General features: G+C 45.7%; 1 protein-coding gene across 3 annotated transcripts in view; it reads left to right on the top strand.

Moving 5' to 3' along the window:
- Window positions 1-20223, top strand: part of LOC142487975 (uncharacterized) — a 45204-nt gene extending 24981 nt beyond the window's left edge. Inside the window, exons 2-4 of one of the 3 annotated variants that reach the window (XM_075588218.1) lie at window positions 1221-1241; window positions 5463-5589; window positions 12742-20223. In XM_075588218.1, coding sequence (XP_075444333.1) covers window positions 1233-1241; window positions 5463-5589; window positions 12742-14564 — 1959 coding nt within the window. In that variant the 5' untranslated portion in view covers window positions 1221-1232 and the 3' untranslated portion in view covers window positions 14565-20223. Of the gene's footprint in view, window positions 1-1220; window positions 1260-5462; window positions 5590-12741 lie in introns of all 3 variants that reach the window. The other 2 variants (XM_075588217.1, XM_075588216.1) reach the window with 2 other exon arrangements.
- The last annotated feature ends 641 nt before the right edge of the window (window positions 20224-20864 follow it).

Below are 20864 nucleotides of genomic sequence, written 5' to 3'. Positions count from 1 at the left end.
AATGAGGTGGGTCAGTATGGTTGGCCCTAAGGATACCTCTGTTCAAATGAAGGATAAGGATGTGCTATAGTCTGTATATATTGTTATGTACAAATCCAGAAACACAAGTGTTTATTGGTACAACAATCTTTACATTGAATAAATTGCATGTATTTCGGGGTCATCATCGGGGAGTGTGGGGGTCACCTGCTTGTAAGCTCCTGTATCCCACATTGGCAGGGGAACTGAAGTGCTGTGTACCTATAGTATTCTCACAGGTCTGTATACCTGCACACATGCGTACCATATACACATGCAGAGCTACACATACTTGCATACATGTGGAATACCTACCAGGGCAAGCTCACGGTGTACCAGTACGCAAGGTGATATTGAATTCTTGGTCCCACATATACACGGCTTGCACTGGTATTCACTCACTGGCACTTGCCACCAGGCACACATTGGCGTCAACACCCACACTGCTGACTCACAGGCAGGATACCCGCAATGCATCTGGCATCACTGATTTAACCTGTTCAATGCCAGTGGCCTAAAGAGTACCCTGCCCTGTCTGCTGGCCCCAGACACTCACTGTGGTGGGCACATTTAATCTGAGGTCATTTATCAGAGACATAACAGAGGAGGGTTGCCTTATTACCACTATATCTGCTGTGTTTGTTTGTCTTTTGTCCCATTTGTGCTCTATACTGCGTATGTATACAATACCGTTCGCACGGGAATCAGCGGACAGCACTCAGGTTTGAATAGTTGAAAATATATATTGTAGATAAGACACAAGTCACCAACGTTTCGCCCCCACAAACGGGACCTTCCTCAGCGTAACTATTCATATAGTGCGGTATCGTATGCTTATTTATTTGTTATGGGACATATGCACCTACTGCACATTGCAACAATTGGAGTGCCGGCGGTTCACATTTATATATATATATATATTTTTTTTCCTTTTCATTTTTTCAACTAAACGACTTATTTTACAATGTGTTTGTTCTCGTTACAATTCGACACCTCAGCCCTACTTATATCAGCGATAACCTGACCCTCCCCCCATACACAGTGGCTTTTGTTATGATGATGATGATGTCTTCTACACAAGGATACGATGCACCTGCACAGGGGGGAGTTTGTGGGCAGGCTGTAGCAGGTCACCCAATGTAACGTCCTATACGCCTCCTTGCTTCTAGCTTTGCCATGATTTGCCATTTTCTTCCCATTAGGATTGAGCGCCGATGCTTCAGGTACGAGAGAAACCACCGGTATGTGCTGCTTTCAGTTTTTGTCTATCACTTTACCTTCTTCTTCTTCACTCTTCCACTCCTCACTCCTCTCTTCCTGTGACGTTTTCCCTCCCCCTCGCCGCCGTCGTCGTTCTTTTTCCTCTGCCGCCACCCCCCCCCCCCCTTACACGTCGAGGGGTTAAAATGTCCTCTACAGCGGTTTTCCATTGTGATTTTCGTCAGCCGGGGAGCTTGTGTGCCTAGCATAATGGCGGCGTTTAAATGCCTAGCATAATGGCGGCGTTTAAATGCCTAGCATAATGGCGGCGTTTAAATGCCTAGCATAATGGCGGCGTTTAAATGTCTGGCGGGCCAAATAGGAAGCTGTGACGTCATTGGCCTGTGTGACCAGGACCTTTAAACTTGCCAGAGATACCGGTATCCCCATACGGAGGTATCGCTGGAAGCAGGGGGGGAGGCCCGGAGCTAAAATCAACGCAGTTCAACTCCAGGAAGACCCTCCCCCTGATTCATTCCTGCAATAAAATATAACTAAGAAAATTAAACCTGATTTGCTGCTTTACGCACATGATCACTGCTCTCTAAAAGCCAACGTGGCGTCCGTTTCCGGAAGCCATTCCTCTGTCGTTTTACAGAATGGATGATGTTGGAAAGGGCGGGTTTTTCCCCCCCGCAGAATTTGGATTCTGAGCGAATACTGTGTGGGGGTTTTTTATTTTTATTTTTTGGCCATTTTTTAAAAATATTCCCAAGTTCGATGGAGTTTGAAAAAAATCCGCCACCAGACGGAAAATAATGAAAAATTGGCAAAAATAAATAAATAAAAAAAATAGAAAAATAAATAAAAGTTTTTTTAAAAAAATGTTTGCAAATTTTAACATAAAAATAAAGAAGAATTTTCGACACCTTTGCCCGTCTTTGCCTGTTACATTGAGGACTACTTTGTCCTCCAGGTGGGTGGAGAAATCTACCAAATTTCTAAAAAGGCTTCGCCGCGTTTTATTTGTAAGATTTCTTCACCTGGCCATAAAATAGAGGTCTGTTTAATTTTCAATATTTAAGTACTTTTATTCCTCAAACAATGTGCCAAAGACGGAAAAGAAAAGAAAAAACGAATCTGAACCCGTCGCACTTTGTGACATCACGGAGTGTCACACGACCTCATCAGACCGGTGTAGGGAATGGGTAACACGGAAGCTGCGGGGTGATGCAGCGTGAGGATAGGCAGCGGAGGCGGGATGCGTGGGGACATTATTACCGCTGCCGGCTTTGGGGCGAGTTGAAATGGTTTTGAATAAATGAGAGCGCGGTGGGAAAAGATGCATTCAGTTTGGTATTTTAGTGTCCCGCACAGAGTGCGCTTTCAGGAGCAGTTACTTTCCGAGCGCGGCACTTTAACAAAACTTTTGTCTTGTGTACGTTTATTCTTTTCTTCCAGGGTTAAGTATTTCAGAGCACAACCTCTTGTTCTAGCTGCTAACACTTCTCTCTCTGAAATATGCTCCCTTCACCTCCATGTATTTGAAAGTCTCTCTCATACTCCCCCCTCCCTCCTTACTCTCTCATACTTCCCCCCTCCCTCCTTACTCTCTCATACTTCCCCTCCCTCTTTACTCCCTCATACCCCCTCTCCCTCCTTTCTCTCATATACCTCTCTCCCTCTTTTCTCTCATCTTCCCTCCCCCTCCTTTCTTTCTCATATCCTCCCTCCCCCTCCTTCCTCTCTCTCATATCCCCAGTCCCTCCTTTCTCTTTCATATCCCCCCTCCTTTCTCTCTCTCACCCCCTCTACTTCCTTTCTCACTCATATCCTCCTCACCCTCCTTTCTCTCTCATATAGGGGGATATGAGAGAGAAAGGGAGAGGGGGGATATGAGAGAGAAAGGAGGGAGAGGGGGCTCCTCTATCTATTCTATCTCCTCAATATAGAAAGCTATAATACATTCCATTATAATACATGATTGGGTAATAAATACTCCTTTGCATAAGTTATATGGAGACACAAAACCGCTTGGCCTTGCATTCTGCTTTTTCACCACATGGCGGAGACGGTTCCAGCTTTAGAAAAATAATCTTCTAGGTTTACAGTAGCAATATCCATGTTTGTATTCTCTCTGTCTCTCTGTCTCTCTGTCTCTCTGTCTCTCTGTCTCTCTGTCTCTCTGTCTCTCTGTCTCTCTGTCTCTCTCACTCTCTCTCACTCTCTCTCACTCTCTCTCACTCTCTCTCACTCTCTCTCACTCTCTCTCACTCTCTCACTCCCCTTCATATTCAGTGGTACCTGCTGTGATACACTATTTGGTCACGGCCATTTTAATAGCCCGTTTTCATTCTCTTGAGCACCGATGTATCTGCAGTGTTAAGAAATATCTATGCTGCTAACTAACTTAAAGCAGCGATCCTGCGCGGAAACTTCCTGATCGATGATTGGTTTCCCCGAGGGTCCGGCGACCCCCCCCCCCCCCCCCCCTGGCCGGACGCACACTAAATAAATATATATATATTATATAATATATATATATATATTGCCACAAGGATGTGTTGACATTAGTTTGTTGTTGCTGCAGATAAGGGCCGGCATTGTTGTAGACTTGCTGAGTACTGACATCACGTTCCACTTTCTTCCCTAAACTCCAGGGTTCCTTGGTGTCAATTTCATTTGCATGCCTTTTTTCCCCCTCTACTGTAGCAACATCCACCACCTCTGCTGGGATGCTGTTCCACACATATACTACCCTTTCGGCGAATGACTTTTGTTTTTTTTGTTGCACATTTTCTTCCTAGGTCGTCCACTTTTGCTGAGTCAGTGCATGATCTCGTTATTCTAAGTGTCTCCCCTCTCTTCTTAGCGCGGCATATTGTGTGATCTGTAAAGCGGTGGGGGAAGAAAAATGACCAGAAATCGCTCTTTTTTGTATAAATCTTAGTCTCTGACGTTATACCAGTTATGCATCCCATCTTCAAAACCCCCAAAACATTTTTCTATGATTATCAGGAAAATATATTACCATCTAATATATATATATATTTTTTTATGATCGCATATCCAACCACCCAAAAGATATATAGATATATATATGCATAGCCAGAAAACCCACCCACAGACAGCTGTTTCGACCTTAATGGGTCTCATCAGTGTGGGGTTGGTTAACTGGCTATGCATTTCTGGCTATGCACCTTAACCCTGGCTGTGCTCAAAGCTGTGACCATGCAGCAAGCTTAAGCCTATAGGGAACCATGTTAAAAATGGTTTTGAAGCAAAAGGTGACACTGTGTGCCCATTTGCATGTCATTTCCCAGAATCCCTTACTGCAGTGGAAGTGCTGTGTGCTGGGTGATAATGGCGAAAGGCGGGGTTGCAGACCTCTCTAAGACATTATTTATATATATATATATATATGTGTGTGTATATATATATATATATATGTGTGTATATATATATATATATATATATATATATATATATATATATATATATATATATGTGTGTGTATATATATACACACACACACACACACACACACACACACACACACACACACACGTATTTATATATCATACACGCATATATTTGTGTTTTTTATATAGTTACTGTGTGTGTTTTATATTTTTATATATATATATATATATATATATATATATATACAAATAGAATTACACATCACTAGATAATATATATATATATCTTAATAGTTATCAGTTGTCATAATCAAAAACCTCGCAGTAGGTTAAAGTATAAGGAAGGCATTTGATTATATGATGAAGAAATGACACAATGTATCCAGTCCATAGGACAATGGGACCATATTTACTAAGCAGTGTTTTACCATAAGACCCCTTCTGGCGCTGGAAGACCTCCTACAGCCCACGCCAGCGTCTGGTGTCAAATCGCGGTGCAGTAAATATGGGCCCACGTGTCTCGTTTACAATTTCTAAAACAAACAAAAAAAAGGTTATTGCCACAAAGTGGAATAAAGCGTTGGAAAATGCAGCAAAGTCTGCTGAATGAGGGTTGTAAGGCGATGTCGCTCTTTTTCCTACAGACCTACTGATGCGCCCCAGGAAGTCCCCCCGCAGCTGAGCTGTGTGTGTTTGTGTCTCGTTACCTTGCGAATGGTGGAGGACCGGGGGGGTGGGGGGGGAGAAGGGGGGGGACTTTCCCCTTGGTTTTTTTTGCCGCTGATGGCTGAGCCTCTGACCTCTCGCGACCTCTCGTTTCAGGTCCCCGTAACCTTTGACGACGTGGCCGCCTATTTCTCGGAGGACGAGTGGAAGGATCTGGAAGAATGTCAGAAGGAGCTTTACAAGGATATGATGAAGGAGAATTATGAGGCTCTGATTTCTATGGGTAACTTCATTTTTGATTACGGTAAAAGACCAGAAACAGTTGGGAGTATGTCTATCTTACACGCGGAGACTCCACAAGCCTGTCCCAGGCAGATAACCCGGCTGTGCATGTGTTCACGAGTACAGTGAGCTGGTCCGTTTGCATCTTCTATAACTGCGTTCCACTTCAGTCTGCTGCATTACACGGTGCGTGTACGGCCATGTCCCAAAATGGCACCGGTATCGTCCTGTTGCCAGTGTCTGACGCCTCCTTTCTGAAGCCCTCCTGCGGAATTCTGGCATCAAATGACGCCCACACCGCTACGTCACACGGCGTCTCATTGCCATGGCAAAGCGCTTTACAGCTTAGCAATGCTTAGTAAATGCCAATTCTTGTATAATAATGTGTCATCGTGTGCTAGATTAGATTAGACGCAGTAGATTTAGTAATTGTATGTGGATAGCTATGAAGACCAGTTTTTATTTCAGTCAAGATGTTTGAACTTTTTAGGTTATTACAAGAATATCTTGAAGGGACTTGATTGTTCACTGAGCTGGTCCTGGCTGGGCTTAGTGTTGTAGCGGATTGAGCTGTGGCAGGGAACTCGGCACAAGTAAGGAGCCGAGTATAAATAATCAGGGGGAAGAGGCCAGTTATGAGCTGATCCATCCCAATGGGTTTGCCAGATTTGAGTGAAGATATTGGGAGAGTCGGGACAGGAAGAGCAAAGCTGGGGGGAGACCGATTTCTCTAGCAGCCAGGAGAAAAGTCCCTCCAGCACAGAAGGGACTTGGGATATGCAGGTTGTGGTGATAGGGGACTCAATCATTTAAGAGGGGGTAGAGAGGGCAATATTGCTGTCACCGTATGAACTGAACAGCTTATCTCCTGGCTGCTCGGCTCTGACACATTGCGGATTGGTTAGACTGATTGTTGGGAGGGGCTGGGAATGACCCAGTCTTGGTACACGTTGGCATCAATGTCAAAGTTAAAGAAAGGAGGAGGGTCCATTCTAAGCCGCATGGTTAAGGCAAGCACCGCCAAGGTCGTATTTTTAGAAATACTGCCATGCGCTGCCCCAGGGAGCCAGTCGGAGTTTAGGGAGGTTAATGCATGGTATAGAATAGGGGAGTGGGAATTGGTTTTTTAGAGCACTTGGGTCCTTCTCTATAATATGCTTTCCTTATAGTGGGGATGGATTGTACCTCAGCCAAGAGTTGTACTGGGGGATAGGATGATTACCTCTGTAGGAGGTTTTATAATGGGAGGGAGGGAGTGTGATAAGCAAGAAGTAATGGGCTACATAGAATAGATAGGGAAATATCTATGAATCATATTAAATACAGATACTACTACAAAACCTATGAAGATTAAAGTCCATGGGATGCGGACGGTGTCACGATGGACCCAGCTTATTAAGACTTTTAGTTACCGGGATCATTGATTGAGCAAGCAGAGAGATAAAAATAAATTGCGTTTATTCACCTAATGAACGCACACAACTAGGCTACACAAAAATACAGTAAAAAAACACACTTACATTGGAAACTGGGATAACAAAACTAATCTTTCCTAATTGCACACACACAGCAAAATAATCCTGGCCACTTCTCATTCCTGTGGCCTCTTGCTGTGGAATTCCGGTCACCCCATCTGGGTAATGGGGAACCAATCTTGGCTTGGGAGCCAAATTCTGCCCTATTGCAGGATTGCCAGTAGTCCTGGTAACCGGGCAACAAGCTTCGCCCACGTCCCCTCGCTTAGCGTGCCTGGCCAAACCCCCTGTGCTCAGTGACAGAATATCTGGTTCTGGTCAGAGAATCCCCCCAGTTGCTGGCCAGCTGTTTTACCCCTTTGAAGCTCTAACGTTTTGTATACATCCTGGAGGGCATCTCCCCAGGGTCCCGTAGAAGCAGGGCCTTCGGTTATGCATCCCTGCCCCCTGGAAGGGTGGGTCATAAACTAGCAGGGTGAATCTTTTAATGTATCCTGTCCCCTGCCTGTCATGTAAATCCCCCCCCACCTCTCATAACTAAAGGTACCTACACAGGGGCCATGCCCGTTTATGCATTTACACACATGGTACTATTAATAAAATCATAACGGTCTACATGTCTCTCTCCTAATCGTTTGCATACAAAAAATTAGAACATTAGGACATTCCTTCAAACATATCAAGCTTGGGGGATGTTTAACCCTCATTCTCTTTTCCCTTATTCAAAAGCATTGTTACCATACTTCATACATTACATGATTTCCCCCCTGAACCCTATTTTAATCAAACAAATCTCCGTCTTATACCTGGCTGGAGTGTGGGGATATACATTAACCCCTTGTGTCCCATTTTTACCTTTTCCTGCTCTGTGCTGAAGCAGGGGATCCCGGCACCTCTGGAAACGATAAAACACAAATGGCAATTGTCTCATATTTTGCACACAGTCACAGTAATGCATACACAATGCCCAGGCCCAAGAACTGACACTCTAGGACCCCAAAACACGGGTCAGGGGTAACCAAGTGGGCTTGACCTTTTATTATAAGCCTGGTTCTCCCTTCCCCCCGCCACAGACGGTAGGAGAAATTATGCTAACAGATTAGTGTAACACGTAAAACAATAGCACAGACTTGCAACAACCTTAAGTACGTGCTTGATAATGCAAGAAGTCTGCCAGATAAAATGGGGGAGCTTTAATTAATTGTTAGGAGCAGCGTTGACATTATTGGACTGGATGGTTATGTAGAAGGCTGTTGACTATTTCGGATGGGGCAAATAGAAGAGGTGGTGGAGAATGTTTTATATGTTAAACCAGATTACAAATATGTTATACGGGAAGCTGCGTATGAAGGGATTGGTGAAAATGTAGGAATGCTGGTATAGATTCACTAAAGGTTGATATGGGAGCGTTATTAAGAAATGGGATCCCTATTAAGAAATGGGATCCCAGTAGTATGTTTCAGAGCTACGGACATACAGTATTCATAAATAATTAGCTATACGCATCTCATTTGTATTAAACCAAAGTTAAACGGCGCTAGCAAATAAGTGTTAAGCTATAGAACTCCGCGCTGGTCAGCGCTCGCAATGCAATAAGGGAGAGGTGGATTAGGTAATGGGATTTCTTACTTAACCCTATTGCAGAAAAGTCTTTGATGCCGGAGGCTACCAATGCATTGCACATTTATGTGTTTAGGCACCAAAGGGGTTAACATACAACATATACACCCTACAAATAAAACAGAAAAAGCATAATATCCATGTCACGTACACACACACACGCATGGTGTGTGTGTGTGTCAGGTTAACAACAAACCCAGCTGTCTCTGGCTTCCCTCCAGGACAACAGCGTAGGCATGCCCACCCCAGAAACATCCTCACACAAGACCCCAGTTATGCTGCCACACCAGGATTAGTTTAATGTCGTGCACCTATGGAGTTTTCGGTCCCCTTAATCGCAGACAAATGCACAAATATATCAAGTTCCACTTTAACAAAACAGCGGTAAAATGTCAGAAAACGAGGACAATCCCTTCAAAGGTGCAAAATTTCAACCAGAGCCTAAAGGCGGTACTTGTTACATGTTAGATTTAATATAACGAAAATAGTTACCGTTTTTATAAAAAAAAAACAAAAAAAAAACAATAAAAGAATTATACAGGATTAGAATACCGGATAGTTTATAATATGAAAGGGAATAAAACAGAAAAACCTATACTTGACTTTACAAAGTACCTCAAGTATGTCAAGTATAGTTTCCCCCAGGGGATCGTGGGTAGAAAGTAGGAGTTTAACACACACTCTGTTTCACACACGTGTTTACCCAAGATAAATCTAACTCACATCTTTATATCCCCAAGCTCTTTGATCTGTGAGAGACTCCAGACCTTCGGACATGGCCTGGGGGGTGTATCTTCACAGTCATTTGTCAGTGTAGTCTGGCTATGGACCGTTTTACAGCCAGGGATCAAGAAATCAATTGGTGTATTTCAAATTTAATCTAGGAGTGCAGTAGGCTCAGTAAAACCTTCTCAGTCATTACCAGATTCATTGTCCAAATGTCATTAATATTAAGATGGAGGCGGCACGTGTGTAAACGCAAAAAAAAGCTTGTTCTGCATTTATTGCATTCAAATAAGAGCAGGTACGTGTTGCGTTTCGGGTACACAGATGTGCCCACCCGTAGCAGGTCACCTCCATCTACATAGTGTTTGTACTCTACGGCGGGGGTGCGCCTCACAGGGGAGGGGCTGTGGATACAGAGGCCCCGCGCTCTTCAGCGTGAGGCCTCTGTAAACTCACCTACCAGGCTTCGGTCCACGCGTCTCCATGGCGACGGGCGTCAAATGACGCTGCGGGTCACGTGACGTCACATGACCCCACCCCCCCCCCCCCCCCCCCCGCACCCCTGCTCTACGGGATCCTGAATTGGGGCAATGCGCCAGACTTGAGGATGAGATGATATAATCTGCTACTGGTCCCCGTGGAGTCCTATTAGTTTCTGCCATTATTTTAATTTCTGGTGGCCTGCCGTGAATAATAATGATAATAATGACTGTGAAATCCGTGTCCTCCTGTTTAACCTTTTAGACTACGGTCCCAAAGAGTTTTTACAATCGCCTTTGAAGTGACGCAAATGGCGCCTAACAATAATGCATTTTACATTCTGGAGAGTGTCACGCGGCCGACGCGTTGACCGCTTGTTACAGAGATCAAACTCCATCTGTGCTGATGGCACATGTTGTCATTTCCAAAACGTTTAAGATATAGATACCTAGAAGATTATACAGAAACTATTGAACACGTGCTGACTCCCGGGAAAATAAGATTTCTCCACTTTCCAAACGCTTCCCCCCCCCCCCGCGGCTCCGTACCCTCCCGAGATCACCGGGGCAAACTTCCAACACACGAAAAACCAGGAAAGAGCGCAACGGGGAAACGTACAAGTATAAAAATATGTCTTATGTCGAGAGAGATAATAAAAAAAAAATATACACCTAAAATATTTAAATAGGCACGGGCGACCTCATCGTTCATCACTCAGAAGTAATGAGTTGCGCTGTTTTCTTGTTTTTGCCACATATAAGATTATGCATTTGAAAAGCAAAGATAAGCGTGCTACCTACACATTGAGTTGGACGAAAGTAGGTCAATCCCTGATGGAGAGGGATATAGGAGGGCTAGAAGACAATAGGTTTAGTAGTTACGCTCAATGTCAGGCATCAGCTGCAAAGGCTACCAGGATATTCACATGGATAACATGGGGTATGGATGTAAGGGAAGAAAGCATCATTTTACCCCTGTATAAATCCCTATTAAGACCACCCCTTGAATATGTACAATTTGCTGCACCTCTATATACAAAATACATTATTGAATTGGAAACAGTGTTATTAACTTGATAAAGTTGATCAAAGGTCTGATTTATGAAGAAAGGCTACCCAAATCAGACACCTCTTTTCTATTGTAAACAATCCTAAGAGGGAATATGATTACTATTTAGAAATATATTCAAGCTCAATGTAAGGAACGACATGAGAATTCACCAGCAACAAAGGAAAGGGTTATTTACAGTAACATCATTGTCAAGGTGGGACTTGCTACCCTGGGAGACGGTGATAGCAGATACAGTAGGTACAGCGGTTCGGCATCTTTTTCAATAGGAAAGGTATACAGGGATATACCAAATAATTTAAACATCGAAAGGATCTTGATCCAGGGAGAAATCTGATTGCCATTACTTGAGTCAGGAATTATATCACGTATAATATGCATGTAAAGAGCGGTAATCATACCTACATATGCCTGTTATTTGCTGTGCTCCATCTTGCAGGAGTGGCAACTCTAGTCCCCGAGGGCCACCAGCAGGTCCGGTTTTAAGAATATCCCTGCTTCAGCACAGGTGGTTCAATCCGTGGCTCGGTAAACAACTGAGCCACTGATTAAACCACCTGTGCCGAAGCTGACATATCCTTAAAACCTTGAGGACTGGTGTTGGCCACCCCTGATCTAGTGTGTATGCCCACGAATTTGCAGTGTACCCCTCATTCCTATCAAATGTGTCTTCTTGTGTCACACTGATTTCTTGACTCTATCCTTGTCCTCAGCCTTCTTTAATCTCTGTATTCTTGCGCCATCGAACATTCTCCCCTGACTACCTTGACAAAGCAGAAATGAAAGTTGCACGCTAAACTATGTAAGCACAAAAAGATAATGATGAACATAATATATACAACAAAAGACAAACACTCCTACTGCTACATCCAATATGACAAAAATGATATAGTTAAATATTTAACTGTTAGTGTTAGGACCTGTTTATACTGGTCATGCGTGACGTGGCTGCAGACTTATAACGCTCCTTTTGACACAAATATATGATCTGGTGGGTGTTGGGGTTAGAGCTTACAGGGATTGCGTAAGTCTGCGTCCACGCTGGCGCTGAGCGTGCTTGGCGCTTGACGCGTTTACCTCTTTGAATCTTTATCTTCACGTCCACGCGGCGCGCACACTTTTATGCTCGCGGGCGCTGGGTGCTTGCCGAGACAGACAAAATTGTTTTTTCAGGCATGCTGAAGGGTCACATGACCGCCTCGGCCAATCAGCGCCAGTCACTGCTCGTCCACGCACCCGGCGCTCGCGCTTACAAAAAGAATTCGCCGGACAGCCGAACGCTCATGCTTGGAGAGTTGGTGACGTCACCGCTCTCAAGCAGGAGCGCGGGCAGCGGGGATGCACCCTAAGAGTGATACACATTAATAAATATTTGTTTATTAGGGTTGGACAAAGTTTGGGACATCCATTAGGAAATTCTCTGAACCCTGCACACAATTGCTTTAAATACACAGAGCCATATTCTCTTCCCCTTAACTGTATATAATAACATGTTGTTCTGATATTTTGTACAGGTTTTCATTTTGTTCAATAGTAAGGATTTAGGCCCATATTTACTAAGCAGCGATATTCTATAAGTCACATCCCAGTGCCAAAAGTGACATTAAAACCCATTCGCTACCGAAACAGGAAGGTGTCTTACGGAATAGCACCATTTAGTAAATATGAGCCTGAATCCCCTTTATAATGCCACATCTAACTCAACTGGAATCCCTTGTTTTGTTTATGATGCAAAGCCAAATAGCTGGATGAGAGCGTAACTGGTCTTTCTGTCTCTTCTACAGAGGATGGACCCGTGAATGATAAAGAAAAACATCACCCTAGATATAGCGAGAAGCTGGAGAACATCGAGGCTCCGTCTCTGCCCGTCCTGGAGCATTCCACACAGTGCCCGGATATGGGAAATGGGTGCCGGGGTCAGTCTACGCTAAATAGGCCTCAGAGAAACAGGGCGGGGAGCAGACTGGATAATGTCACTTCCTACGCTGAAGGCTTTGGCCCATTAAATAACCAGACTGGCTCCGTGAAGGAAGAGGAGGAGAAGCTTTACCAGTGCACGGAGTGCGGGAAGACCTTCCGCAAACGGGACAGCCTGAAACGCCACCAGCAGACGCACAGCGGGGAGAGGCCCTACACCTGCATAGAGTGTGGGAAGAGCTTTATACAGAAGCAGCATCTGGTTACCCACTTGAGGACACACACTGGGGAGAGGCCATACAAATGCGACGAGTGTGGGAAGAGCCTGAGCACTAATGAACGTCTGAAGATCCACCAGCGAATCCACACGGGTGAGAGGCCCTACAAGTGCGAAGACTGTGGGAAGAGCTTTAGGGCTCATCGGGTGTTGAAAGTCCACCAGCAGACCCACACAGGGGAGAGGATACACAAGTGCGAGGACTGTGGCAAGCGTTTCAGACACAAGCAGACCCTGACCGCTCACCAGAGAACTCACACGGGTGAGACCACATACCGATGTTGCGAGTGTGGAGAGAGCTTTCGCACCTTTAAGCACTTGAAGTTCCATCAGAAGCTGCACCGTGGGGAGAAGCCACACGAATGCGAGGACTGCGGAAAGGGGTTCAGGAAGCGTGAGCACCTAAGACGTCACCAGCAGATCCACACAGGTGAGCGTCCCTTCTCCTGCAATGAATGTGGTAAGGGTTTTATCCAGAAGCATCACCTGGTGAGGCATCAGAGAACTCACACAGGGGAGAGGCCCTTCACCGTGGTGATCGTGGAGGAGTTCCCTTACACCAATGCCTCTCCTGGTTCCTGTAGGGGGAGTCCTCACATTTGCAGTGAGTGTGGCAAGAGCTTTACCACATACGAGCACCTCAAGCGCCACAATAGGATCCACACTGGGGAGCGGCCTAACAAATGTGTGGACTGCGGAAGGACCTTCAAATCGCAGAAGCTCCTAAAGGCCCACAGGCAGGCGCAGGATGAGGAGACAGGACTGTGCAGGGACGAGGACAGTGAGAACAGCGAGAGCCAGCGTCCACAGCCTGGGGAGAAGCCGTTTGAGTGTGGGGAATGCGGGAAGACCTTCCGCTTTCTAAAGCACCTGAAGTTTCACCTGCACACGCACACTGGTGAGAGGCCCTTCAAGTGTGAGGCATGCCAGAAGACGTTCAGGAAACGAGACTGCCTAAAGCGGCACCAGCAGATTCACACGGGAGAGAGACCCTTCACCTGCGCGGATTGCGGCAAGGGCTTCATCCAGAAACAGCACTTGGTGAGACACCAGAGAACTCACACAGGGGAGCGACCCTACATCTGCAGCGAGTGCGGAAAGACGTTCAGCACCTGCGAGCACTTGAAGATACACAGCCGCACCCACACAGGGGAGAAGCCCTACAAGTGCAATGAGTGCGGGCAGAGCTTCCGCAAGCGGGAGTACCTCAAGTGCCACCAGCAGACACACACTGGGGAGAGGCCCTTTACCTGCTCGGAGTGTGGGAAGAGTTTTATCCAGAAGCACCATCTTATTGCACACCTACGGACCCACACAGGGGAAAGACCTTACCAATGCAACGACTGTGGAAAAACCTTCAGGCACAAACAAAACCTGACCACGCATCAAAAGACCCATGGACTGGGCTTGTAACCCAAGAATGGCTTGTAAAAGCCAGAAAGCGGTATTAGAATGGCTTGTTTAGGACAACTTTTAAACCACCTATGACATTTTTCCCCTTCCCCAGATGTTGTTTTTTTTTTTTTTACATCTTACTGCCCTCCGTTCTTCTAGGACCATCCCAGTTTTTGTAGATATTTAACTCTTTCTGTTAAGGGATATTGAAATGGTTGCCATCGTTGACAGCCAACCATTGAATAACAACATTTCAATGCACAAAAAGGAGGGGGGGGGGCATCATAATGATGTCTCCGTTTGTTGGCTCGCTGACCTGCGCCATTTCTAATGTAATAGAAGAGTAAATAAATATATATTCTGATCCCGGGTGGTCGGTAGAAGCAGTGCCAAGTATAACACAATAATTTCAACTGCCTAAAGCTTCTTCCTCTTATACAATGGAGACTCAGAAAACAATGCTGTGGATATTTAATATGTGCTAAGCCCCGTTACCCTCCATCACTCCCCAAATACCATGAAAGATACCCTTACTGTGAGGAGTGACCATCAGCCCTTAACTCCTATACTGCCAGTGGGGTCAGTGACCCATGGCTCTGCAGTGCATTGTAGGCACTCTGGCCAGGAAAGGATTATTGTGAGTTACACGGGTGTGTGCATTTTGGCCGCTGTCGAGAGCTTACTTGCGGCGGTGTCTCTCGGTCTTCTCCATCTTGCTCTTCAAATTCATGTTTTTTCCCCTGCAGCAGTAGTCAAAATGGCTGCGGTGCGTCGTGACGTCACCGCGTCCCATTGCCATGGTAATGCAGTGTCGTGATGTCGCGCGCCCATTTTGACTACTGCTGCAGGGAAAAACATGGATTTGAAGGGGACAAGACAGGAGAAGGCCGGGAGACGCCGTCAGGACCCCGCTGCAGGCAAGTGTCGTGGGAGGGTGTGTTTTGGGGGGACGAGTGACTTTTGGGGGAAAGGAGTGAGTGGGTTTTTGCCCAGTTTGTGGGGCCCTGGATATAGGGAAGCACCGTTCATTTCATAGAGGACAGCTGTGAAAAGTGCAGAGTTTCAGCATGGTAGTCAGGAGGGGAGTAGCTGGGGTTAGCCTAATTCGTCTTCTAAACAAGCTATGCACCTTTTAAGGGTAATTTAAGTATTCAGCTTTTTGGAATTCATCTCGTAAAGTGTCCAGGTATCAAGACTCTGGCGTAGAACAAACGTCGCCTTATTTTAGACAACAATCCATAATCATTTCCCCAAATGATATAGCATAAGAACTGGCACTCGGCAACAAAATAATGGTATAAAAGGGAATAGATACAACGGGGCCCAATATTTCAAATCCACGGTTTGTGTTCCCCTTATTGATAGTCACTTTTTTGTACACGGGTCCTTGTCCTTAAGCTCTCGTTTTTTGGGTCTGTGATTTATGAACTTGTTGCCTGTGCACCAATGGCTTCATTCTGTGTGCCGCCGACTTCCTTGGAGATCTCCAGAAAACAGTATTTTGAGGTCGGCGCTGTTCCTCTTTGCTCACTTCTTTCCTTAACCCGCCCGGCAGCGAAGGGTTAAAGAATCTGTGGCGGCTGTTCCGATTTACGTATCGAGAGAGAAAAGGTTACAAAGAAAGAAAATGATTCTGTGTCTACTTGCCAGTGGCTCTTTAACCAACAAAAGGCCACGTCACTGAGATCCACCAGGTGGGATACCAATGCGGTGTTCCCTCTGGTGCCCAAGAGGTTACAAATTCAATGCCCTTACAGATGTCTAAGCACTTTTATGGTCCAAGTAATGAAACGTACTCTGCGGGTGGGACGGGGGGGGGGGGGGGCAAACGGAATGATTTGGCATTATTTACAATCACTAGTGTTACGTTGGCGATTCGCATCTTACTGGATGAACCTTGGGCGCCATCGGTATGGTACGTCTCTCAGCGTCGCTGTGTCAGTAAATCCTGGCGTGTCAGTGGGAGGAGTGAGATGGGAGTTGAGTGGGACAGTATAGAAAGGGATATATCAAATGTTGCTTGGTATGTTGTCTCCATTATTATTGCCTCAAAAACTCTGCCGGGTCGGTGACGCCGTAGACCTCCCGTCTTACATGGGACCCAGCTACATGCAGAGGATTGAAAGCAGGCCAGATTCACTAAATGGTGCCAACCATGCAATTTATAACTGAAGGAAACATTACATTCGGATGAAGGGGCTGTAAGGTGTTTTATGGGTCAGCACCGCTTAGTAAATATGGTCCAGTGAGTCATGCTGCACCTTTTCTGCCTTAACCCTTAGAGGACCCTAATGGCAGTACAGCTGTAGATGGCGCATGCGTGATTGTTGTGCGGATGTCGGCACATCACTTTCTAGCTCTCGTTCTGTGGATCGGAAGGGAGCAGGGGGCTTCCTTACCTGCTGAGGGAACACAGCGGAGGGATGAAGCCATGTGATCAAACAGCGCTCACATGACTTCAGGTGATGTGGCACTTTGTGCTGCTGCACATTTAGACTCAAAGGGTTAGTACTCCCTCGCTCACACACAAGCTCACTCGCAAACACACACACACACACACATGCTCAATTCAGTATCATTAACTCTTGAATCAGATTTGGGCCTCTTCCCTGTCTCGAGCTGAACTTCATCTGCTCATCTCTCTCACGCTCATAGGGTGGATCTCTCAGACCGCAACGTTTAAATTGTGTACCAATCGGCAGATCTCCCGTAGATGGGATATAGTGGGAGGGGATGTTCTACCAGAAGGTCCACATCCCTTCACGCGATGGCCAGTATGTTTCATTCTTTATTGTACGCAGTGTCAAATTGACACTTCAACTCCAATTAAATTTGCTATGAAGCCTCAGCACGGGGAAGCCGGCTTCACTGCAGATTGGAAGGAGGCTCTAGAAGGGCATTCTGATCTTGCAGTATATAACTGACTAGGTAGTATGTATTTAAATCGGCACAATCCACATTGCTTTTTTTTTCTTCTTTTGAAAGAGTACCTGAAGTGCAAAATGTGAGTGTGGGGCCTCTTGCACTCCTCTGAGCCCCTCACACTCCTCTGAGCCCACCTGTGGGGCGGTGCTGACACGGAAGTTGGGCCCCACCGGAAGTCGGGCCCGGCTTCCATGATTGCTGCCTGAGTGGGCTCCCTCTGTTGCCACCTTCCCCCCCTTACAGGTAGGGTCCTGGGGGCCTTTGGAATTACAGGGCCCGATGCAGTCGCCCCGTTGGCACTGCCCTCAAGCTGGCCCTACTTGAGATGTCCAGTGGCTACTACCTTTTAACATAATATGGACACAATATTGTGAGGGTCACCCTCTTTCTAGTGGCCAATAGAAAGTGGCCATATTTATTATTATTATTTTTTTAATGTTACTGACATATTTAACGGTTAGTATCTGGGGGGGGGGTTCTCCGGTGCTGCGACCCGGGGGAACTCACTGGAGCAGGTACTGTTACAAAAAATATCGATTTTGGGGAGGGGAAGTGTTGCTTTAAAGAGAGGTTCCCTCTTAGGATGAAAGTGACACGTTAAACAGGTGTAATGTACCTTTAAAAAGAGAGAACCGCGACAATTATTTCTAAATATTCTTTTAATTTAACATTGCGATGTTGAACAAAAAGCTTCGGGCAGTTTTTACAATCTTTATCTGATGTCTTTTGGTGATGAGGCTGCCTGTCCTCAAAACTAGACGCGAATAGTTTTTAGTTGTGTCCGTTGTTTGTATAGTAATTTAGAAGCCCTAGTTGGCCAAAACAGATGAACACAAGCCGCTGATACGATTTTGAATTCAGCGGACCCAGCAAAAAGGGAAACATATACATTTTTTTAAAGGATAAAAATAGGTAAAAGTGTAAAAATTTTTATTGGATCTTTCCAAGGAAGCTATTGACACGAGCGAGTTGTTTTTAACCGGCGACCTGTTTTTGTGTTGATGGCCGGTCCGTGGTGGTATAACCCTTCCTAGCCAACAATTGCACTTAAGAAACGAGAAGGAAGTAACACAATTGCGTTCCAGCCCAGGTTTCCGTGCCTTGGTGATCACACGCACATCGCGTTTTTACTCCCGTATACACTCACTATCCGCATTGCCCAGACGTGTTCTTCATTTGCTGTAGAAAGACAGTATGACATACTTGCGTTTAAGCAGCGTTGCCACCACTGTATTAAAGGATTGGGATTTCCAGTGTTGCAAAACAGTACCACTACTTTTTTTCTTTTCTTCTGGCTGTATGACTGTGAAGATTTTGGTCGGGTCTGACCCCCCCGATTCAGTATAGTAAGATGTGAGGTATCCACGCGTTAACTTCCATGAAACTGAATGTAAGATCCTGTATGGCTAGCTGGGCATTACGCTGCTTCTCAGTGTAATGAGCTGGGGGAGGTGGCTGGATGATCAGCGATGGTCCTTTTCTCCCCCCTTGCCCCCCCCCCTACTTGGCTCTACTGGATCTTCTAAAATCTCACAAATCTCTATTTAAAGGCTCACGTATAAACTACATATATGGAGATCTCATGTTGGTACCAGCGCCTGCGGGATGATTGAGGGCTATGTTGCCTAAGGTGTGCTACACACCCTCTGTGGGAGCCCTTGCAGTCTGTTCACTTGAATGAACTGTAAGGCAGGGGTGCTAAACGCCAGTCCTCAAAGCCCCCCCAACAGATCAGGTTTTAAGAATATCCCAGCTTCAGCACACGTGGTGCAGTTGATTCAGCCACCTGAGCTGAAGCTGGGATATCCTTAAAACCTGACCTGTTGGGGCGGGGGGGGGGGGGGGTCTTGAAGACTGGAGTTGAGCCTACCTGCTGTAAGGGACCATTTTTTACAATGGCCCTACATTTTCTAAATGTGAGATGGTAGATCAGACATGGCCGGAAGCATCTCTTTTTAAAGGGGACTTCTTGATAGTGCAAGCAGTGGGACCCGTAGTGTTATCAGTGCTGTGTATTAGTGGGTTTTTTTTTTAACCTTTTAAGAAATGCTGAACAATATCAATATGTATGTGACGCCACAGAATCTCAGTCTGCCCATACTACAGAGGTAGCATGATGCGCTCTCCCCGGCGCCTCGGTCGAAGAAGCTAAAGTCTGCGGCGCCGGAGATAGTGTCTGCTGCGATCGCGGGGGGTCCATGTTTCCAAATGGGACTCCCTGCAGCTTTAATGGTCCGGCGCCGTGACAGTAAGGTGGACAACATCTGTACGTAACAACTGCTAATGCAACATGGTTTTAGCTTTTTAAAGCGGTCTAATATAATTTTATATATATATTATTACAAGTTCACTTTTTAAATCCTAAAATAAAAAAGAACATGACTATTAAAATATATGTCAATACCAATTTTTTTTGTGTGGACCTTTTCCCCCCGAGGTTTCATGGAACACACTGGAGGTCGAAAACCACTAGCATGGGTCAGTGGAGAAGACACCACAGGGAACACTGCACGTACAGTACTGTATGTCTTCTCTCCACTGTGTCAATGCATAGACAGTCGTCCAAAGGAAAACCCCATTCCTCCCCCTTTTTACTGACGCCCCTGTCCATACCCCGTGTTGACCATTTCGGTATTCGACGGACAGGTAATTATTCTACTTTAATATCTTTGAGCCACGGGACGCACCAGGAATTGCCGATTGGGCATGGAGGAATTTTGCAACGAGACATGGGGGGGGGGGGGGAATAAAACTCTCTCCCTTCGCCAACACCCCAGCGTTTCTTTGTCGAGTAATGGTTACCAGGTTCACTCATTGGCTGCCCAAGGTGTCGGTATGGGAAAGGTTTGCCGTGGTAGAAGTGCATTGTTCTGTAACTGCTCCTCATGCAGCCGGATCACAATGGACACAAGGGAGCCCGTTCCATACACTATAGATAAAGATGCCATTTTTCCGTGCTAATGCGGTATGCTTTGTCCTGTTTATGCACAGACTTGTTTTGCCATCCTGGTGAGAACGAAGCGACGCGAGACATTTGCGCTGCTTTGTAAATACCTGGCATGGAAAAGCATCCAAATTCCTGTCTTGGCAAGCAAAAACTAAATACAAGCTCACCCATATTTATTCTAAATTACTCTTGGTTTGGGGAACCATCACATTTACATTACACACACACACACCCCTTGTGTGCGTTTGGTTTGTTGGCACAGAGCACAACGCCTGGCTTATGATGGGAAAACCTTTGTAAGTCGCACAGGGAAAATTAACAGCAAAGTGCTGGAGTTTGGGACTTTGCAGCAGTTTTTAAGGATTGTACCTGCGCCCCACAGTACGTTACCAGATGAGCTCCTTTACTGGGAGGCTTACACAGAATAAATTAACCACTAACTCCTT

The sequence above is a fragment of the Ascaphus truei genome, chromosome 2 (genome assembly GCF_040206685.1).
Source record: "Ascaphus truei isolate aAscTru1 chromosome 2, aAscTru1.hap1, whole genome shotgun sequence".
NCBI lineage: Eukaryota > Metazoa > Chordata > Amphibia > Anura > Ascaphidae > Ascaphus > Ascaphus truei.
Note: the sequence above shows the minus strand (reverse complement) of the source record. Positions and strands in the feature narration are given on the sequence as shown.